This window comes from Geotrypetes seraphini, chromosome 4, assembly GCF_902459505.1.
Source record: "Geotrypetes seraphini chromosome 4, aGeoSer1.1, whole genome shotgun sequence".
NCBI classification, from domain to species: domain Eukaryota; kingdom Metazoa; phylum Chordata; class Amphibia; order Gymnophiona; family Dermophiidae; genus Geotrypetes; species Geotrypetes seraphini.
This window is the reverse complement of record NC_047087.1, coordinates 163531012-163554704: the sequence shown is the minus strand read 5'-3', so window position 1 is coordinate 163554704 and position 23693 is coordinate 163531012. Positions and strand designations below refer to the sequence as shown.

The window sequence follows — 23693 nt, the reverse complement described above, 5'->3', positions numbered from 1 at the left end:
AACAAGTTAATCGCTATAGAGGGGAGAGAGAAGAGAGGATCAGTTGTCTAGATACTTTAGGAACAGGTGTGTTTTCAGACGTTTTCTAAATTCCTCATAAGTAGTGGGCGAAAGCAATTGTTCTAGGTCTTTACCCCATGATGCTGCTTGGTACGAGAGAAGATGTTCATGGTGTTTTTTCAGTTTACAACCTCTCACTGGGGGGGAAACGAAGTTGGAATAACATAGTAACATAGTAGATGACGGCAGATAAAGACCCGAATGGTCCATCCAGTCTGCCCAACCTGATTCAATTTAAATTTATTTATTTATTTTTTAATTTTTTCTTCTTAGTTATTTCTGGGCAAGAATCCAAAGCTTTACCCGGTACTGTGCTTGGGTTCCAACTGCCGAAATCTCTGTTAAGACTTACTCCAGCTCATCTACACCCTCCCAGCCATTAAAGCCCTCCCCTGCCCATCCTCCACCAAACGGCCATACACAGACACAGACCGTGCAAGTCTGCCCAGTAACTGGCCTAGTTCAATATTTAATATTATTTTCTGATTCTAAATCTTCTGTGTTCATCCCACGCTTCTTTGAACTCAGTCACAGTTTTACTCTCCACCACCTCTCTCGGGAGCGCATTCCAGGCATCCACTACCCTCTTCGTAAAGTAGAATTTCCTAACATTGCCCCTGAATCTACCACCCTTCAACTCAAATTATGTCCTCTGGTTTTACCATTTTCCTTTCTTTGGAAAAGATTTTGTTCTACGTTAATACCCTTCAAGTATTTGAACGTCTGAATCATATCTCCCCTGTCTCTCCTTTCCTCTAGGGTATACATATTCAGGGCTTCCAGTCTCTCCTCATACATCTTCTGGCGCAAGCCTCCTATCATTTTCGTCGCCCTCCTCTGGACCGCCTCAAGTCTTCTTACGTCTTTCGCCAGATACGGTCTCCAAAACTGAACACAATACTCCAAGTGGGGCCTCACCAATGACCTGTATAGGGGCATCAACACCTTCTTCTTTCTACTGACTACGCCTCTCTTTATACAGCCCAGCATCCTTCTGGCAGCAGCCACTGCCTTGTCACACTGTTTTTTCGTCTTTAGATCTTCGGACGCTATAACCCCAAGGTCCCTCTCCCCGTCCGTGCATATCAGCTTCTCTCCTCCCAGCATATACGGTTCTTTCCTATTATTAATCCCCAAATGCATTACTCTGCATTTCTTTGCATTGAATTTTAGTTGCCAGGCATTAGACCATGCCTCTAACTTTTGCAGATCCTTTTTCATATTTTCCACTCCCTCTTCGGTGTCTACTCTGTTACAAATCTTGGTATCATCTGCAAAAAGGCACACTTTTCCTTCTAACCCTTCAGCAATGTCACTCACAAACATATTGAACAGGATTGGCCCCAGCACCGAACCCTGAGGTACTCCACTATTCACCTTTCCTTCCTTCGAGCGACTTCCATTAACCACCACCCTCTGGCGTCTGTCCGACAGCCAGTTTCTGACCCAGTTCACCACTTTGGGTCCTAACTTCAGCCCTTCAAGTTTGTTCAACAGCCTCCTATGAGGAACTGTATCAAAGGCTTTGCTGAAATCCAAGTAAATTACATGTGAGCTTCTCTTGTGTCTGTTGGCTGAAAAGACGAAAAGGTCAATTATATATTTAGGGGCAAGTCCGTGTAGTGCTTTGAAGCAGAAGCAGGCAAATTTAAACTTTACATGCGCCTCCATTGGCAGCCAATGCAGCTGCTGGTAGTAGGGTGTCACGTGGTCAAACTTCCTCAGCCCAAAGATCAGTTTGACCGCTGCATTTTGCATCAATTGTAAACGCTGCATGTTCTTTTGGGAAATTGCTAAATAGGCGATGTTACAGTAGTCAAGTAGACTCAGTACGAGGGATTGGACTAGGGTTCTGAATGCCGCTGTATCGAAATAAGCTTTAATGGATCTGAGTTTCCAGAGAGTGAAAAATCCCTTTCTCATCAAGGAGTTCACCTGGTCTCTCATGGTTAGGCACTGATCCAAAGTTACACCTAGTATCTTTATGGTAGGTTGGATAGGGTAATTAAGATTATTGATACATAGTGGTGATTTGGTGTCAAGCGGATGTGGCGAAGCAACGAAGAAAGTTGTCTTTTCTGAATTAAGTTTGAGCCTAAAGGTTGTCATCCAGTGCTCCATCACGTTTATGGTTTCTGAAGCTTTAGGAATAGTTTCAGAGATAGAATTAACGAATGAGATGATGATCGTAAAATCATCTGCATAACTAAATAGTTTTATCCCTAACTGGTTAGCTGCGTGCCTAGTGAGGACATGTAAGATGCTGAAGAGCAATGGAGATAGCGGAGACCCTTGTGGCACACCGGATGGATTGCTCCAGGTATCTTAAAGTTCATAATTAAAACGTACTTGATAAGTGCGGGACATAAGGAAGCCACGGAACCAATTCAGGACCTCGTCCCTGATACCAATGGCGTCTAGGCATTGCAGCAGTTTCCCTTGGTCTACTAGATCAAAGGCAGAACTCATATCGAATTGCATAACCAGGGCATTAAGGCCCTCAGTAGACGCAGATTGTCTAAAATAGCCACAATTACTGTCTCAATACTGAATAACGGTCTAAATCCGGATTGAGTTTCATGTAGGAGAGAGAACTGATCCAGATAATCCATCAGTTGTTGTGTGTACCAATCCCTCCATAATTTTTACAATAAACAGAATGGATGCTACTGGTCTGTAGTTGGATATTATAGCTGAAGATTTTTTTTCGATTTTTTAGAATTGGGGTTATTATTATAATAATTGGGATTCATTATTAGAGAGGAACTTCCCAGTTTTTAGGTTATGAGCCAAATATTGCATCAACGATAGTTTAAATATTAAAGGTGCCACTTTCATGATTTCTGGGGGGCATGAGTCCAGAACGCAATAGGATTTAGAGTATTTGTTATATAGTCTGTTGTAATTGTTCCACTCTAAATCTTGAAAGGAGCTCCAGATCATGTCTGCCGGTGTATCATTTCCTTGGGTGATAGGTATTGGATGATCACTAGGGTCGTTTGTTGAACAATGAATTATAAGGTTTTTAATTTTCGAATCGAAGTGTAGTGCTAAGTCATTTGCAGAGGGTAACTTAGAGTTGTGTGTGGGTGTGGTGTAGCGAGCGGTGTCAAATAAATTTGTGATCAGGTTGAATAGCTCTTTTGTATTGATTCCTTGTGAACCATTACAAGATGAGTTGATTTTAATTGAGTAGAATGCTTTACGTTTGTCTTTTATCATTTGTTTGTAGATTTTTATGTTAGCTCTCCATTTGTTACGGTCTGTTAGTTCTCCTGTTTTTTTCCAAGTTATTTCTAGTCGTCTAGCTAGTTGTTTCAGTTTTAGAAGTTCGGTGTCAAATCATTTGTTATATTTATTTGCATTGCTTTTGCTATTGCGTATAGGGGCGATTTTATCTAAAATGGATGTGCTGGTTGTCATCCAGTGATCCCAGAAATTGATTCCTGCTTCTATCTCTGATTGCAATTCATATTGTGACCAGAAATCTATTGGATTAATATAGCCTCTAGTATGATGTTCTCTTTTTATTATTGGGCGTGTTTTAGATTTAGAATAAGACCAGATTCGCTTGAAATAATAAGTAAAATGATCAGATCAGATATCATGACACCAGGTGCCTTTACGTATAGAGATGGCAGGGTTTGGGATGTCCTTTGTGGACATGGCTACCATATTTAACTGATGGCCTTTTTCATATGTTTGTGTGGGTAGAGGGAGGTTGTAATTGAGTAGGGATAGAAAGTTTTTAAACTCTTTCGCGTTTGTATTGTCCTCTTCATCTAGGTGTAAGTTTATGTCTCCTGCGATGATATTGTAAGAAGAACCGAGTGAATTGTTTAGGACAAATACACAGAAGTCTTCTTTGGCTTTTGGCCAGCTTTTTGGTGGGACATAGCATAATATGCATGATAGGGATTCTTCTAGATGATGATTGCTAATTTTACAGGCTAGAATTTCTAGTTGGTTGGTCATTTTGGATTCTAATAGTTCGAACTCAAATCCATCTTTAAGAATAATTGCTAGACTTCCTCCTTTTTTTCCCACGCGGTTTAGCGTAAGGATTTTAAAATTGTCTGGTAGGAGGTCAATTATTATTGGATCATCTTCTGATATAACCATGTTTCAGTTAGTAAAAGGCAGGCTATTTGCTTGTTAATGATCCAATCATTAATTAGGAAGGCTTTATTCCCGACAGATCTAGTATTAAGGTATGCACAGGGGACAGATGTGGGTGTGATAGGTTTGGGAGCGGTATTGGTGTTGATGGGTTTTACTTGCCTTATTCTTTTTTTTAAGGGTTCGTTGGTGTCTTCTTTTATTTGAGATAGCAGTAATGTGATTTGTTATGTTTTCTTGTGGAATAGAGATGTGTAAAAGTGAGAGATCTGGGTAGTTGATTGATTGTGATTGTGGGTGGAGGGAGTTAAAATCTTTGATGTTGCCAATTAGCAGACAGATCAGGAAAATCAGGAGGAGATTCATGTTTGCAGGGTATGGTATTTCTTCCTAGCACAGAAATGTAATGATTTCCCTGTAAATTCTTGAGTTATTGTTTGTATGGTTGTTGACTGGATTGGTGTAGGTTTTGAAGGTGGTCCAAAGGGATATAGATTTTAAGCAGTTCTACGACAAGTCCCTAGTAATTACACATGCAGCTATCAGTTACTCATGCATTTAACAGCTTATTTGTGTCTCTTGATGATAACATATGCCTCAAAAATTCCTAAGTAGTCCTAATTCAAGACTTCACCAATTACACATACATCTAGTGGTTAAATTTTCATCTAGCAATTGTATGACCTTAAGAAGGATATGGCGTTACTCGAGAGGGTTCAGAGGAGAGCGACACGTTTGATAAAAGGAATGGAAAACCTCTCATACGCTGAGAGATTGGAGAAACTGGGTTTCTTTTCCCTGGAGAAGAGGAGACTTAGAGGGGATATGATAGAGACTTATAAGATCATGAAGGGCATAGAGAGAGTAGAGAGGGACAGATTCTTCAAACTTTCAAAAAATAAAAGAACAAGAGGACACTTGGAAAAGTTGAAAGGGGACAGATTCAAAACGAATGCTAGGAAGTTCTTCTTTACCCAACGAGTGGTGGACAACTGGAATGCGCTTCCAGAGGGCGTAATAGGGCAGGGTACAGTACAGGGGTTTAAGAAAGGATTGAACAATTTCCTGCTGGAAAAGGGGATAGAGGGGTATAAATAGAGGATTACTGCACAGGTCCTGGACCTGTTGGGCCGCTGCGTAAGCGGACTGCTGGGCATGATGGACCTTAGGTCTGATCCAGCGGAGGCATTGCTTATGTTCTTATGATGGCAACATATGCCTAGCAGTTACATATGCAGACAGGCAGTTCTTAATCGCAGGATTGGGTCGATGGGCTCTCTGTAGTGGCGATGACTGATCCCGCTGCTTGGAAATAAAAAGCAGGTAGTTATTGGGCGGAGAACAGATACTCGGCAGGATTGGGTCGATGATCTCCCGATAGTGGTGGCTGATCCCTCTGCTTGTTTTTAAAAGAAAGCAGACAGTTGATTCTCCCCAGCGGACTGCGGGGGGCGGAGCTCAGACACCCGGCAGGATCGGGTTGATGGGCTCCCGATAGTGGTGGCTGGTCCCTCTGCTTGTTTTTAAAAGAAAGCAGGCAATTGATTCTCCCCAGCAGACTGAGGGGGGGAGAGGGCGGAGCTCAGTCACCCGGCAGGATCGGGTTGATGGGCTCCCGATAGTGGTGGCTGGTCCCTCTGCTTGTTTTTAAAAGAAAGCAGGCAGTTGATTCTCCACAGCGGACTGCGGGGGGGGGGGGGGGGGGGGCGGAGCTCAGACACCTGACAGGATCGGGTTGATGGGCTCCCGATAGTGGTGGCTGGTCCCTCTGCTTGTTTTTAAAAGAAAGCAGGCAGTTGATTCTCCCCAGCGGACTGCGGGGGGGAGGGGCCGAGCTCAGACACCCAGCAGGATCGGGTTGATGGGCTCCAGATAGTGGTGGCTGGTCCCTCTGCTTGTTTTTAAAAGCACCTTTCCCTAAGAGATCCCAAGTGAATGGGACAATTAGAAGCTTAAGCTATAATGCGCTACAAGAGAGCCATGTAACATGTCTTAAGAGCCAGGATTGTTGCTACAGAAGGAAAGAGAAAAAAATCCTCAGGTAATGCAAACAAAGGCTCACAGTCCCAAACCCCAAGCTGGTTATGATGAATTAAAAGAAATAGGAGCAGGTGAGAGATGATTCAAGTTCACACACAGGAAAAGAAGATAAAAAGCAAAGTGAAACTTATACATTATGGTCACAAAGGAGTGAAATTTAAAATATATTAAATTTCTGAGGAAGTCTGAGGAGAGAGAATACGATGGAGAGTATATATAAGAAATGAGCAGAGAGAACAATAAGAACATAAGAAAATCCAAAAAAGCTTTCCTATGAATACCTTCACAATTAAGGAAATTATAGGTGAATAGCATCAAAAGCTGCAATAAGGAAAGATTAGGTTCTTACCTTCATTCCTGAACATGTGGGTAGTCAATCCCTTAGAACATAAGAACATAATAGCAGCCTTACCGGGTAAGACCAATAATCCAGTGTTTGGTGTGCCACAGGGCCGCCATCAGGGCAGTACTACCAGTCCTGCATTCAGGGGCCCGGAGCTGACAGGGGGCCCGAGGCAGGGGCGCCAGTAGCTCGCCAAGGCAAAGTGAGTCGATCACCCAGGACTCACTTTGTCTTGGCGATCTAATCTATCGAGCCGATAAGTCTTCTTCTCCCCGACGTCAATTCTGCAGTCGGAGAGGAAGTTCGGGCCAGCCAATCGTTGCCTGGCTGGGCGGAACTTCCTCTCCGATTGCAGAATTGACGTCAGGGAGAGCATGCGTCGGCATCAGCTTTGGGGCCTGTTATCCATTGGTGGGTCCTGTTCCCCGATGGCAGCGGCAGTGGCAGTGGCTTGGGGAACGGCAGGGAGAAAGAAAGAAAGGGGGCAGGCAGGGAAACAGAAGGAAAGAAGAGAAACAGAAAAAAAGAAAGAAAGGTCAGGGAGAGAGGAAGAAAAAGTTGGGGGAGGGAATGAGGTGTGGAGGAGAGAAAGCATACAGGCTGATAGAAGGGAAGAAAGATTGGATGCACAGTCAGAAGAAGAAAGTGCAACCAGAAATCACCAGACAAGGTAGGAAAAATTATTTTATTTTAAATTTAGCAAAGTGGAGGCAGTATTACCACAGTTTTCAAAGGAATTTGCCCAAATAACTTAATAGTTAACTGGGTAAATTCCCAGAGATGAAAACTTCCCTTCACTTACTATGCACAGTTCTGAATTTATATCTGCTGTCTATATTTTACAATATGGTCACCTTTTACTAAACCACAATAGTGGTTTTTAGCGCAGGGAGCCTATGAGCGTCAAGAGCAGCGCTGGGCATTCAGCGCAGCTCCCTGCGCTAAAAACTGCTATTGTGGTTTAATAAAAAGGATGGAGGGTATATTTGTCTATTTTTGTATGCTATAAAAACCAAATACAGAGAGAGACTGAGAGCTGTTGATGAAGAGCTACGTGTGTGTCTTTCTTCGATTCCAGCCAGAATATCAGCTTTGTGTTCAGCCAAACAGGCCCAGGTTTCACACTGAATAAAGTATTTTATAATTTTTCACTATTCTGTTTACTTAATATTTCATAATAAAGTAATTATAAAATACTTTCTTTGTGTTTATTTGATTCCTATTCAAGAGAATTACTTTATATATAGTCAATATAGGCACAGAGTTAAATTTTTTAACATTTTCTAATGGTGGTATGCCTCGTGATTTTTTTCATGAAACAAGTGTGCCTTTGCCCAAAAAAGGTTGAAAAACACTGCAATAATCTATCAAGCCCAGTAGCCCATTTTCACAGTGGCCAATCCAGGTCACTAGTACCTGGCCAAAATCCAAGGAGTAGCAATATTCCATGCGACCGATCCAGGGCAAGCAGTGGCTTCCCTCATGTCTTACTCAACAACAGCCTAATGACCTTTACTTCAGGAACTTATCCAAACCTTTCTTAAAACCAGCTACGCTATCTGCTCTTACCACAACCCCTGGAATTGCGTTCCAGACCTTAACTATTCTCTGAGTGAAAAACAATTTCCTCCTATTGGTTTTAAAAGCATTTCCCTGTAACTTCATCGAGTGTCCCCTAGTCTTTGCAATTTTTGACGGAGTGAAAAATTCATCCACTTGTACCCATTCTACTCCACTCAGGATTTTGTAGACTTCAATCATATCTCCCCTCAACGGTCTCTTTTCCAAGCTGAAGAGCCCTAACCGTTTTAGTCTTTCCTCATGTGAGAGAAGTTCCATCCCCTTTATCATCTTGGTCGTTCTTCTTTGAACCTTTTCTAGCACCACTATATCTTTCTTGAGATAAGGAGACCAGAACTGAATACAATACTCTAGATGAGGCCGTACCATGGAGCGATACAGGGGCATTATAACATTCTTAGGGTTCCTTTTACTAAGCTGCGATAGCGTTTTTAGCGCACGCAGGATTTTAGAGCGCGCTAAACCTGCGCTATGTGGCTAGAAGTAATGCCAGCTCAACCATGGCGTTAAGGTCTATCGCGCACAGCAATTCAGCGTGCACTAAAACTGCTAGTGCAGCTTAGTAAAAGGTGCTCTTAGTATTGTTAGCCATCCCTTTTTTAGTAATTCCTAGCATCCTGTTTGCTTTATAGGCTGCTGCCAAACATTGGGCATATTGTCTACGATGATACCCAGATCCTTTTCTTGGGCACTAATCCCCAAGGTGGATCCTAGCATCCGGTAACTGTGATTCAGTTTATTCTTCCCAATGTGCATCACTTTGCATTTTTCCACATTAAATTTCATCTGCCATTTGAACGCACAGTCTTCCAATTTCCTAAGGTCCACCTGCAATTTTTCACAATCCGCATGTGTTTTAACAACTTTGAACAGTTTAGCGTCAACTGCAAATTTAATTACCTCACTCGTTGATCCAGTTTCCAGATCATTTATAAATAGCACCGGTCCTAGTATAGACCCCTGCGGCACTCCACTGTTTACTCTCCTCCATTGAGAAAAATGACCATTTAACCCTACCCTCTGTTTTCTATCCGATAATGAATTCCTAATCCACAATTGAACTTTGCCACCTTAATTTTCTAAGGAGCCTCTCATGAGCAACTTTATCAAAAGCATTCTGAAAATCTAGATACACTATTACATTACATTAGTGATTTCTATTCCGCCTTTACCTTGCGGTTCAAGGTGGATTACATAAGAGTTGTTATGATAATAGGAAGAACATATTGTTAAGATATTAGCCCTTTCAGGACCAAGGGACATATTTGTCCCATAACTTTAAAATCCTATAAATTTTGATTGGGATAGTCTACAGTTCTAAATTTGATATGTACGGATTCCATATGATACTGCCTTTATGTAAACAAACTGGTTCCGACATTCATTCATTAGCGTCGTTGCCAGATTGACGAGAAGATTCACTTGCCACACTGTCCATAAGCCAGAAGTTTGATTTTTTAAATAAAAATAATGATATTTCACAAAAAAAAATCAATTTTTTGGCATCTGTAAGCCCTTTTTACCATAAAAATGTCGTCAAAACCACAAAAATTGGCCTACAATCCTTATGGTCCTGAAAGGGTTAAGAAGTACAGTGGTACCTCGGTTTACGAGTGCACCGGTTTGCGAGTGTTTTGCAAGACGAGCAAAACATTTGCAAACTTGGTGCCTCATAAACCGAGCGCGCCTCGATTTGTGAGCGCCCCCCCCCCCGCGAATCGGCACCCTCCCCCCCCGCGATCCGGCACCCCCCGCCGCCATCGGGCACCCCCCCCTCGCCACGACCTGAGGTCCCCCCAACCCACCCCCAACCCTCTTCTTACTTTGATGTAGCCTCCGCACCGGCACCAGCATGTCCTGTGCTGGTGCCCGAAGATCTGCCTCCTGTGCTGGGCCTTTTGAGCATGTGCGCATGCTCAAGGCCTGAGAGTTCACGTCGAACGTGAACTCTCACGTCGAACGTGAACTCTCAGGCCTTGAGCATGCGCACATGCTCAAAAGGCCCAGCACAGGAGGCAGATCTTCAGGCACCGGCACCAACACACAGGACATGCTAGTGCCGGTGCCGGTGCGGAGGCTACATCAAAGTAAGAAGAGAGTTCGGGTGGGTTGGGGGGACCTCAGGTCACGGCGGGGGGGGGGGTGCCCGATCACGGGGGGGGAGGGTGCCGGTTCGCGGGGGGGGGCCTTCGGGGGGAGCAATGCCGGTTCTCGTGGGGGGGAGCAGCGCTGCTGGCCTCGGAGGGGGGTGGAGGGTGGGAACCTATCAAAGCGAGTTTCCATTATTTCCTATGGGGAAACTCGCTTTGATAAACAAGCATTTTGGATTACGAGCATGCTCCTGGAACAGATTATGCTCATAATCCAAGGTACCACTGTACTTAGGAAAAGTTTGAGCATTTTCTAATTTGTTAAGCAGTAGTTGGTAATTGCAGGAGGAGTTCCGAGCCTGTTTTGTTGTGTTATATTGGTTTTATGTATTTTTTTGAAGAGTAGGGTTTTTGTTTCTTTTTTGAAAGTTTTGTAGTCTGTGGTCAAAGTTAGCAGATTGGTGAGCTGTCGGTCCAGTTTTGCTGCTCTGGTGGCCAGTAGGTTATCATACATTTTTCTTCTTTGACATTTTTGGTTGGTGGGTGTGTGAATATTGTGTGGGTTCTCCTGTGTCTGGTTATGGTGGTTTGGGTTAGTCGATTGTTCCAGTAGGTAGGACTGTCTCCGTTTATAGCTTTGAAGTGTACTCTGGCTTGTATTGGGAGCCAATGTGACTCGTGGTATGCTTCTGTGATGTGGTCATATTTCTTCAGTGAGTAGATAAGTCTTAGGGCTGTGTTTTGTATTGTTTGAAGTTGCTTTATCGTGCTTGCTGGGCAGGGGAGATATAGTATGTTGCAGTAGTCTATTAGGCCTAGTATTAGTGATTGAACCACTAGTTGGAATTGTTTCCTGTCGAAGCCTTTTCTGACTTGTCTTAGGTTTCTCATGGTTGCAAATGATGTTTTTATTATTTTGTTGATTTGTGGTTGTATGGTACATCCTTAGTCTATCAGTACTCCTAGGAATTTTAGTGAGGGTTGAATGGGGTATGAGACCGAGTTTATTACCAGGTTAGTCAGGGATGGGTTTTTGCTGTTTTCTAGGAGGATGAAGTTTGTTTTGTCAGGGTTAAGTTTTAGTTTGTGTTCTTGCATCCATGTTGCTACTTTTTCAAGTGTCCTGTGTATTTTGCCTATCATGGTGGGCTCAGGTTGGTCAAAAGGGAGGAGTAAGGTGATGTCATCAGCGTAGCTGTAGGAGGTAATGCCTAGTTTGTCTAGGTAGGAGCTTAGGGAGGCAATGTATAGGTTGAAGAGTGTTGGAGAAATGGGTGATCTTTGGGAAACTCCGCATGGGTTGGACCATGGTTCTGATTTTTCTTCATTTGTTTTGACTCTATAGGTTTTGGATTGTAGGAAACCTTTGAACCATGTTAGTACCTTTCCTGCAATTCCTATTGAGTCTAGAGTTTGTAGGAGGATGTCATGGTCAACTAGATGTATGATTAACATTTTCTTGCCTGTGCTGAGGTGTTGTCTCGCGATGTCCATGAGTGTTCCTAGCAGGGTTTCAGTGCTGTAGTTGGTTCTGAAGCCAGACCGTGTAGGGTGGAGTAAATTGTGGTTTTCTAGATATCCATTTAGGGCTTTAGCTACGAGGCCTTCCATTAGCTTGACATAGAGTGGGATTGAGGCTATGGGTCTGTAGTTGGATGGTTGGTCTGTTGGTCCTTTGGGGTCTTTTAGGATCGGAGTTATGATAATTTCACTGAGATCTTGTGGAAACTGGACCTCTGTGAGTAGAGTTGTATCCATTATAAAATTTTACTTTTAACATTTACAACTAAAATGAATAACCAACCTGATTTTATTAACAGTCTTTTAATTCCGTACGTAACAACAAAATCCCTTCGTTCCACTTCTCAAAATCTTTTAGTTATACCATCATTAAAATCAATAAATACTTTACGCACCAACAACTTTGCTATCACTGCCCCTTCACTTTGGAATTTACTGCCTATAAATCTCCGTAACGAATTAGATATAAAACAATTTAAAATAGCACTAAAAACATTTCTATTCCGAGACGCTTTTAGTTAAATGGCCACTTTCTTTCTTTTCCTTTTTCGATAATTTTTTACCTAACCTACTGTTTTAGCCTTTATGACTTATCTATCCTATACTTATTGTAGTTCCTCCCCACCTGCCCTTTTGTTGCAGTATGTTTGCGTTAGTCATTTGTCTTCCCTGTTTTAATATGTTTAATCTGTTTTTGTGTAATTTTATTATGTTAACCGCTTAGAAGTTGGATTAAGCGGTCAAACAAATTTTTAATAAACTTGAAACTTGATTGTAGGAGTAGCGTGTGGAATAGCGTACTGGAGGTTTTCAGAAGGTATGGTGGTCAGTGGTTAAGGTCACAGGCTGCATGACTGTATTTGTTGTATAGTTTGATGAGGTCAGACCATTCTATGGGTGTGAAGTGGGACCAAGTTCTGTCTGCTGCTACTAATTCTTTCTCTGAAGGGGAAGTTGAGATCTCTTCTAGGTGGATGGGTGTTACATTTAAAATGGTTCTTAGAGTTGCAATCTTATTTTTGAAGAATGTGGCTAATAAGGTGGCTGAGGGAGGGGGGGGTTGTTTTTTGTCAGATATGGTGTGGTGTCTGTGAGTTCTTTTAGTAACTGGAAAATCTTTTTTGCGTCTTGGGATCCTTCTCCTATTTGCTTTGTGTAGTATGCCTTTCTTTTTTCTTTCAACTTTTGCTTGTATTTTTGGTATAGTGTTGTTTTTGTGGAGTTTAGGCTATCTTTTCTCCATTTTCTTTCTAGTTGTCTTCATTGCCTTTTGAGTTGGAGTAGTATGATGTCACACCATTTGTCTGATTTTCTATGGAATCTGGTTTTGGGTTGTTCTGGGGCTAGCTCATCTAGGATTGCTGTACTCTCTGATGTAACATTTAACCAGTCAATGTTAGGGTAATTTAAATCACAAATATAAGAACATAAAAAGTGCCTCTGCTGGGTCAGCCCAGAGGTCCATTGTGTCCAGCAGTCCGCTCGCGCAGCGGCCCAACAGGTCCAGGACCTGTGTAGTAGTCCTCTATCTATACCCCTCTATCCCCTTTTCCTTCAGAAAATTGTCCAATCCCTTCTTGAACCCTAATACCGTACTTTGTCCTATCACGCCCTCTGGAAGCGCATTCCAAGTGTCCACCACCTGTTGGGTGAAGAAAAACTTCCTAGCATTGGTTTTGAATTTGCCCCCTTTCAACTTTTCCAAATGCCCTCTCGTTCTTATAGTTTTTGAAAGTTTGAAGAATCTGTCCCTCTCCACTTTCTCTATGCCCTTCATGATCTTGTAAGTCTCTATCATATCCCCTCTAATTCTCCTCTTCTCCAGGGAAAAGAGCCCCAGTTTCTCCAGTCTCTCAGTGTATGAAAGGTTTTCCATACTTTTTATCAAACATGTCGCTCTCCTCTGAACCTTCTCGAGTATCACAATATCCTTCTAAGGTACGGCGACCAATATTGGACGCAGTACTCCAGATGTGGATGCACCATCACCCGATACAACGGCAGGATAACATCTTTCGTTCTGGTTGTAATACCCTTCTTGATTATACCTAGCATTCTATTCGCTCTCTTAGCGGTCGCTGAGCACTGTGCCATCGGCTTCATTGCTTTGTCCACAATTACTCCCAAGTCCCTTTCTTGGGTACTCTCACTCAATAACATCCCTCCCATCGTATAGCTGTACCTCGGGTTTCTGCTTTCTACATGCAATACTTTACATTTCTCTTCTTTGAACTTCATCTGCCATCTTGTCGCCCACACCCCTAATTTGTTCAGGTCCCTTTGTAATTCTTCGCAGTCCTCTTTAGTCCGAGCACCACTAAATAGGTTGGTGTTGTCTGCAAATTTTATTATTTCGCACTTCGTCCCTGTTTCTAAATCATTTATAAATATATTGAATAGCAGCGGTCCGAGCACCGACCCCTTCGGAACACCACTCATCACCCTCCTCCAGTCCGAGTAATGGCCCTTCACTCCTACCCTCTGCTTCCTCACCGCCAACCAATTCCTGATCCATCTATGTACGTCTCCTTCTACCCCATGGTTCTTCAGTTTCCGAAGTAGGCGTTCATGGGGTACCTTGTCAAAGGCTTTTTGGAAATTTAAATATACGATGTCTATGGGGTCCCCTTTGTCCATCCGTGTGTTAATTGCTTTGAAGAAGTGCAGTAAGTTCGTTAGGCACGATCTCCCCTTGCAGAAGCCATGTTGGCTTGTGATTAGAAGTTTATTTCTTTCAAAATGCTCATCGATGCTGTCTTTTATCAGCGCTTCCACCATTTATAAAGAAACAGCCAGCCCCAAAATGCAACCTGCAAGCTGGGTTCCTTGCAAGAGCTGTGTACACACAGGAACAAAAAACCAACACCAGTCAATAAAGCCCAACAACTGATGGCATAAACCAGTGAGGGAGAAAATCATCAGTTGGGCTTCATGGGTTTTCAGGCAAAAAAAACTCCTCTCCCTGTAACGAACATCAGCCCAAATTTAAGGGCTAAAAAACAGGCGACTCACAACTGGTTTGCCCCAAGGGTTACATAGCCACAACGCAAGGAAAACCCTAAAGTAAGGCACAACTAAACCCTACTGTAGATACAGAGACAGTTGGTCAAAAACAGTTGAAAATATAAGGACTTATCTATTTCCTGGCACGGCTTCAACTCCATACAGAAACTCAGTTCAAATACAGTTTTGGAAGAGTGGCATGGGATTCACTGACACCCAGCAGGAGAAGGTACTGAAGGCTCCGTCTCTGGAAGACATGACACACACTGACATGACACACACTGGGTCTGATAAGTGGATACAGCTATTATCTAAATACAAAGAATTGACCAAATTAGAACTCCACAGTGCCTCTTTAGTGGATTACTGCAAACCAAGAGATTATTCCAAGGGGCTGCATATGACCAAAGTCCCTAGACTCTTCGACAATGATCTTGTGTTCATAGAATAAATGGAACAAAATCTTAAATAGATGTTCTTAATGCTCCTTTTGATCAAGGCAGCACAGGCTACTATTCAAGTCGAGAAACAGCAGTATGAAACTGAGTTGAGCAGTTTAACTGCTGAAGATCAGGATGTGGACAAACTGGCAGACTTCAAATGTAAAAGTGAGAAGTTTAAAACTGTTCTGCGATTTCAAAAAGTTAAAAATACCAGCGCGATCAGAAGGATTATACCTCCAGATATGTTTACACTTGGTTGAGGAAGGAGGCCAATGGGCAGGAGAACAGGAAGCTTTCTTCCAGTGGAAGTGAAGAGGGTTCACAAAAGGAAGACTCTGATGGGGATTCAAGAAAAAGATGAGGAGAACAGAGAGGCAGGATTAGGGGGAGGGGCAAGGCGCCTCAAACCCAGTCCCAGACCAGACAGAATCAATTGTGGTGAACATCTCCCAGCATCAATTGACAGCAAGTGAGGAAGCTGTGCTGAATAAAGGACTTTCTTTTGTGCCTACTTCTAACCACCAATCTTTCCAGTTCAGGATTGAGCTTGAAAAATTTATGCGCAAGCTACAACTCAAATTATTTTTTTCTGAACAGTCTGTAGATCGGGTGGTGATAAATAAATCTGTCTGGGTGCCCCTGGGTCCTTTGTTGGCTGCTTTTAAAAAGCCTGTTCTCAATGATATAGAGAAGACAGAACTTTCTCTGAGTAGGTTTAAAAATAATCTTGACATGAGCCCTGCTTTTGACTTAGTGGACCATGGGAAACTGTTACAATGCCTAGACGCAATTGGAATCAGAGGAGAGGTCTTAGACTGGTTTTGAGGTTTCCTTATGTCCCGCACTTATCAATTACGTTTTAATTATGATCTCTCTGATACCTGGAGCAATCCATCTGGCATGCCGCAGGGGTCACCAATATCTCTATTGCTTTTCAATGTTTACATGTCTTCAATAGGTGCGCAACTGTCCCAGCTGGGGATAAAATTATTTAGTTATGCAGATGACTTTACGATCATTATCCCATTCGCCACCTCTCTCTCGTAAGTTACCCCTAAGGCAACAGAAGCACTAAATTTGATGTAGCAATGGATGAGTGAATTCAGATTAAAGCTTAATTCGGAAAAAAACAAAATTCTCTGTAGTTTCATCACACCCGCTTGACACTAAATCATCACTGTACATCAATAAACTCAGTTATCCTATTCAATCTACTATGAAGGTATTGGGAATAACATTGGACCAGAACCTAACCATGAAAGGCCAGGTGGACTCCTTGGTTAGAAAGGGTTTTTTCACTCTCTGGAAGCTTCGGTCCATTAAAGCATATTTTGATGTTTCATCATTTAGAATTCTGGTACAGTCCCTTATACTGAATCAAATTGATTACTGTAATATTGCCTATTTGGCAATTTCCCAGAAGAATATGCGGCGATTAGAACTGGTACAAAATGCGGCGGTCAGGCTAATTTTTGGGTTGAAGAAGTTCGATCATGTAACACCTTCCTACCGACTTCTGCATTGGCTGCGGATGGAGGCACGTGTGAGGTTCAGGTTTGGATGTTTTTGCTTTAAGATACTATTCGCATTAGCCCTTAAATATATAACTGACCTTTATCTTTCACAACCAACAGACATGAGAAGCTCACACTTGAATTTTGTTTCCCCACCTGTTAGAGGATGTAAATTTAAAAACCATCATCAACATCTTCTCACACATCAGGCATCATTATGAGGTAAAGACGTGGAACAACTGCTTATGCCTACTACTTATGAGGAATTTAGGAAAAACCTTAAAACATATCTGTTCCTGAAGTATTTAGGTAACTGACCTGAACAAACTTAGTCCACAATATCTGATCTCTAGAGCTGTTTATCACTAGCTCTTAACTTTGTTAATTCTACTCAATCTTTAGCATCTTTTAATCATTGTAAACTGCACAGAACTGTTATTATTTTTATTAAAGAAAAAAGGGCAGAAAAAAGGATAGAATTAGTGAGATACTGAAAGGGGTGAGGGAAAGAGGTGGCAAGCTGTAGGTAGACACAATGAAAGGGAAATTGAGGACTGGAAGGTAAGAAAGTAGACAAAAAGTAGAAAACAAATTGAGAAGAGCAGAAAAGAAAAGGAAGGGAGAGGAGAGAGAGATACCAGAACATTGGTGGAGGGGGAGGAGACAAGATACCAGATCTGAAGGGAGGAAATGAGAGAGATGTTTAAAAACCACCTGGAGGAGAGAGTGAGAGATGGATGAGAAAAATACAAAGATGCCACACCATGGGGGAGCAGAGGAAAAAGATCCAATTGGAGGGGGAGGGAGAGATGGAAGGGAGAGGCAGACAGTTTCTGATAGAGGCATAGAAATAGAGCAGATGCCTGCAGACAGTGGATGGAAGGAAGAGAGTGATGAGAAGATGAGGAAAGCAGAAACCAGACAACAAAGATAGAAAAACTTTCTATTTCTTTTTTTTTCCTTTTTGCTTTAAGATAAAGTAGTGTTGTAGCTGTGTTGATAAACGTTTATAAACAAAGCCCTGCCAGATGAAGATCTCTTCCTCTAGTTCGGCAGCCAGTACTCTCATTTATAAAATGACAATTGTACAGAATCTAATGTAATCTAGTCTTCAATTTATATACCGGGTCATCTCCCAACAGAGCTCGACTCACTTCACATGTAATTAATACTAGAGTACATAAGAAAGAGAGCATAGAAGAAAAAAAAGCTGGATTATCGTCAGTTTTTGATACTATAGTTAAGCCATTTAAGTTTTGTGTAAACTGCAGAGTTTTCAGGGCTTTACGAAATTGTTTTAGCTGGCTTATCAGTCTAATGGAGACAGGAAGTCCATTCCACATCTCTGCAATCTTGAAGGCAAAAGATTGACTTCCTATAGATTTAATACCCTTAAAAGAAAGGAAAGATAGTTTATATCTCTGTGTATTCCTCAAATGGCAAGATCTGAAGGGGTTCCAATATAAGGGACCTAAAGGCTTAAATATTCCATAGAGAAGCTTAAAGATAATGTATGCACATTTAAATTGAATCCTGAAGCAGAATGGAAGCCAGTGAAGCTTTCTCAACAAAGGAGAAACATGATCGTACTTTTGCTTCCAGAATATAAGCTTAGCTGCCGTATTTTGTATCAGCTGAAGTCGTTTTAGACTGCCCTGCTTAATGCCTGAATTATAATAGTCTAGCTGGGCAAGCACTGTAGATTGTACCAATACTGAAAAATGTTCTTGATGGAACAATGATCTAACTTTCCTCAACATACATAGACTAAAAAAACACTTTGCCAATAGAAGTGCGGCTAGGAGGAGGTAGCCGGCCAGAGGAGGTAAACACAGGAGGCATGTATTTGGGACGCAGAATGGAGGGGGGGGGGAGGGACGAGGGGCAATTGGGACATGGAAGGGAGGACTGGGGGTCGTGTTGGGACAAGAAGGCAGGAAGAGGTACTGCGTTAGTATAGGACAAAAACAAGTGTAAACCTCCTATCTTTCTATTTAAACTTTTCTTTAATGTTTTTATAGAATGTGTACTGTACAGCAGGGTTTTTCAACCTTTTTACACTCGTGGACTGGCAGAAATAAAAGAATTATTTTGTGGACCGGCAAACTACTAGGACTAAAATTTAAAAACCCCGTTTCCATCCCATCTCCGCGAGTTCGGTCACCTCAGTAACTATAGAAAAATAGACAACTATAGTGCAAAATATAAATAGCAGATATAAATTCTCAAAATTGACACGTTTTGATCACTAAATTGAAAATAAAATCATTTTTCCTACCTTTGCTGTCTGGTGATTTCATGAGTCTCTGGTTGCGTGTCCTTCTGTCTGGGTATCCTTTCTTTCATTTCTCTCTTTCTGCACTCAGGCCCAAGAATTGTCCCTTTCTATTCCCTCCCTCTTTCCTTCCTATGTCCTTAGTGCCCCCGGTGCCTCCTTCCCATGTCTTTAGTGTCCCCAGTGCCTCCTTCCCGTGTCCTAGGTGCCCCTTTCTGTCTTTAGTGCTCCCAGTGCCTCCTTCCCATGTCCTTAGTGCCCCTTCCTGTCTTTAGTTTCAAGTTTTTCAAGTTTTATTAGGATTTTATATACCGCCTATCAATGTTATCTAAACGGTTTTACAATCAGGTACTCAAGTATTTTCCCTCTCTGTCCCAGTGGGCTCACAATCTATCTAACATACCTGTGCCCCCAGTGCCTCCTTCCCAAGTCCTTAGTGCCCCTTCCTATGTCTTTAGTGCCCCCAGTGCCTCCTTCCCATGTCTTTAGTGCCCCCAGTGCCTCCTTCCCATGTCTTTAGTGCCCCCAGTGCGTCCTTCCCATGTCCTTAGTGCCCCTTCCTGTCTTCAGTGCCCCCAGTGCCTCCTTCCCATGTCCTTAGTGCCCCTTCCTGTCTTCAGTGCCCCCAGTGCCTCCTTCCCATGTCCTTAGTGTCCCTTCCTGTCTTCAGTGCCCCCAGTGCCTCCTTCCCATGTCCTTAGTGCCCCCGGTGCCTCCTTCCCATGTCTTTAGTGCCCCCGGTGCCTCTTTCCCATGTCTTTAGTGCTCCCAGTGCCTCATTCCCATGTCCTCAGAGCCCCCAGTGCCTCCTTCCCATGTCCTTAGTGCCCCTTCCTGTCTTCAGTGCCCCCAGTGCCTCCTTCCCATGTCCTTAGTGCCCCAGGTGCCTCCTTCCCATGTCTTTAGTGCCCCCACAGTGCCTCATTCCCATGTCTTTAGTGCCCCCAGTGCCTCATTCCCATGTCCTCAGTGCCCCCAGTGCTTCCTTCCCATGTCTTTAGTGCCCCCAGCGCCTCCTTCCCATGTCCTTAGTGCCCCTTCCTGTCTTCAGTGCCCCCAGTGCCTCCTTCCCATGTCCTTAGTGCCCCTTCCTGTCTTTAGTGCCCCCACAGTGCCTCTTTCCCATGTCTTTAGTGCCCCCAGTGCCTCCTTCCCATGTCCTTAGTGCCCCCAGTACCTCCTTCCTATCTCTTTAGTGCCCCCAGTGCCTCCTTCCCATGTCCTTAATGCCCCTTCCTGTCTTTAGTGCCCCCAGTGCATCCTTCCCATGTCTTTAGTGCCCCCAGTGCATCCTTCCTATGTTCCTCTCACTGCCTTCCACACTTTGTCCCACCCCCACCCCCCAAGCCAGCCTGCCTGTCTACCTCTCTCCCTCCCTCCCTCCATGGTCAAAGCCAGCCTGCTTGCCTGCCTACCTCCTTCCCTCCCTGCCCCGCAAAAAAAAAAAGCCTCCCTCCTTCCTTTCCCCTGCTCTTACCGCCCTGCTGCTGCTGCTGCTAAAGCCGATAGGAAGTCTTCTTTCCGACGTCAGAGAGGACGTTCTGGGCCAGCCAGGCAGCGATTGGCTGGCCCAGAACATCTTCTCCGACGTCAGAATTGACGTCAGAAAGAAGACTTCCTGTCGGCTTTAGCAGCAGTGGCAGGGTGGTAAGAGAAGGGGACCCGGGAAAGGAAGGAGGGAGGGACAGGAAATGATTGCCTGTCCTGTTGTCCCCGAGCACAGGTTCGGGACACTGTCCCGAAGCTGTGTATGGGGACAACAGGACAGGAGATCTGAAAACGGACCTATGGTGATTTTAATCTTGCCGGACCGGCAGAAATTTCCTGCGGACCGACACCGGTCTGCGGACCGGCGGTTGAAGAACAGTGCTGTACAGGATCCGAGTTACATACAAATTTAACTTAAGAATGGTTTAAAAAAATGGAACTCATTCTTAACCCAGGGACCGCCTGTATTCATTTTACTGTAACTCTGAAACGTTTCTATATCCTTCAACTTCATCTATATATATATATATATATATATATATATATATATATATATATATATATATATAGTATACTGGTGTCTTTTCAGGTTTTCCAGGTAATGGGGTGTTTCATACATATTGGGGTTTCCCAGGCAATGGGGTGTTTCATACATATTGGGTTTTGGGCCTCCACTTATCCTGCTTAATACTATTATTGCATCATAGTCACTCAGGGCACTATAAGAAAAGTTATCCCATTACCTGAAGAGTGGCGCTGTGAGTCATGAAAGCATCTGGTGTCATCAGTTTGGGCTTGACATCATTCGAAAGAGTCAGGAAGTCCGCAGGTAGGGGTAGATCAGTTATGCGTTGCAAGTCAGACTGAGAATTATGAATGGATCCCTTCTCCTCTGAGCCCAGATTTGTTAAGTGATCTGAAAATGCTTCAAGAGAAAAAAACCCCCATTTAAAAAGGAATTTGTACAGTAGTGACATACAACATGGGAAAATGGCAGAGTACTATATGGGACTGTGAAGACCACCAGAAAGTAAGTGGAATCAGATATTCCTAAAGTAGAATAACTGAAACTTCATTATCTTAATAGTAGGCAGAACATTAAGAACAGCTTTTTTAGTATGTTCACGTTGAACACTTTCTCTTCCTGGGAGAGATTATGTGACTGCAAGGTAATGCAATGCCCAAAATATCTTTGGCAACAAAGCAGAATGGAGCAAAGAAATCACTGAGAGGGTATTTGGTGCTCAAGAAATATTCCATTACAATGCAAACTATATTCATTAACTTTGGCTTCTATCAAGGGGACATGTTTTCAAATGCGTTAGTTCTGCACATACCATGACAGTAGTGAATCTCCTAAGCTGTGGTATGTGAAATATGATCTCACTTTTTCATATTTACTGCCAACCATCACTTTTGTACTTGTATCGTGCCAAAGATCTACAATGGAGATCAACCCAATGCATTTACAACTGCAAATGAATCACAAGACAGCTGCATCTTCAACCAACTCTAGTCAAAGTAAATGGAAAAAAATATCAGGCGAACACTCCTAGAAGCTGATGTACCTCATTCTACAAGGATGTCAGCTCTCAAAAGAATGAAAGATTAGGTTCTTATCTTGCTAATCTTCTTTCAGATAGAAGACATAGGATTCTGTACAGTAGCTGTTGCTTTCCATTATTCATGAATCTGCATAAGGGTGTCACCTGTGACAAACCTGTGGCCAGCTTTGTCCCTGTAAGGGATAAAAGCAAAACACGGTCCCTGGTCAGAAGGGCTGACCAGGTTAAAAGTAAAAGTTTGGTTTTGGCTGACTACCCCTCAGACAGTGAGGTAGAGCAGGAGAGGCAGGAACATAGGTACATCCAGCAGAGAGCGCCATCTCAGGACAGGTACCCTAGAAAGCCTGAGAGGACTCTTATTGAGAAGTGCAGTCCTAGGGCTGGAAGGTATGCTCATTACCAGCCTAGGAGAAACTTGAGTTATTTCCCTAGGGATTTCCTGCCTAACACAGCTGCTCTGAGGAGAGAGGGGTGGGGCTTTAACCAACATAAAAACAGAGTATGGAATCTCAGTAGGGGGAGCAGGGAAAGCCGGGATGGAGCTGAGGCTAACGAGCTCAGGCTGCGGCAGGAGAGACAGCAGAGCTTGGAGGCAGATGAGGGGAGAAGTCTCTCTCCTCCAGCCCGCAGCAGTGAGGACGTGGAGATGCCAGAGGACTACCTCCACTCCACCCCAGAGGCTGCTGAGCAGACAGAGGCTATGGACACCGCTGAGCCATTGCTGGAAGCTAGCCATTTCCCCACTGACATGGAGGTTAGTTACTAAGGGGAAGGAAGCAAGGCTGTGCTTGTGCTGTCTCCCGTAACCCAAGCCCAGCTGGCAGAGATTAGGAGAAGAGCAGGAAAATCTCTCCGCTACTCTGTATGACTGCCCGGAGAGCTTTGTTTGTGCAAGGAACTTTATCTGTAGGGGTGTGAAAGCTCCATGGGAAAAACCCAAGTAAAGTTCACAGCTTATATAATGCCTTGCTGTCTTCCGTCGGCCAGGAAGCCCAGCTGATAATAACGAGCTGTGAAGCCTGCTCTGCAAACCTGTCCGTGTCTCAGCTAGGTAAGCTGAAACGTTTAAGAAATTCAGGGCTAGGTTTTGAAACTGTAATTACTCTGGCTGTAGTCACAAGGTGTGCAAAGTTTGAAAGTTTTATTTTCCTGATATTTTTCATTTGCCTTTTTCCCTGGTGAAGAGGACTGTAGTTAAACTAGAAAGTCCAGGGTATTGAACTGTATGTGGCATTTATAGCAAGCCATTCTGACAACTGCAAGTTATTTTGTATTTTATAATTTTTGCCATGACATACGGGTGGCTGATGGTATTCAGACCCCCGGGTTCAATAAAACTCAAGAACATTCTTTTGTAGCAAGACTTACCTGTGTGGTCTTCTCTTTATAAGTTACTCTCAGTGTGGCCTGGCAGACTAGGCAGGCGCCTAGGTCTGTTCTACCCTGAAAAGCCTTCCTCCAACCTGAGGAGGTCACGCCGACAGGCCAGAACTCAACACACTTAGTCCCTCTGCTGATTAGAGGAAGGGATAAGTATGTCACACACCCAAACTCTGAACTTTTCCCTTTCTGCAGTTGAGAACAGCTCCCTCTTCAGTTAGTACCAAGGCAATCGAATTCCAGTGAAAAAGAAGAAAAAAGGAGGGGCACA

At 43.3% G+C, this 23693-nt stretch overlaps 1 protein-coding gene across 4 annotated transcripts in view; it reads right to left on the bottom strand.

Moving 5' to 3' along the window:
- Positions 1-23693, bottom strand: part of EDC4 (enhancer of mRNA decapping 4) — a 1195251-nt gene that overhangs the window by 590060 nt on the left and 581498 nt on the right. For all 4 annotated transcript variants that reach the window (XM_033940763.1, XM_033940759.1, XM_033940760.1 and 1 more), the window contains exon 15: positions 21221-21402. In XM_033940763.1, the coding sequence (XP_033796654.1) occupies positions 21221-21402 (182 nt within the window). The remainder of the gene's footprint in view (positions 1-21220; positions 21403-23693) is intronic.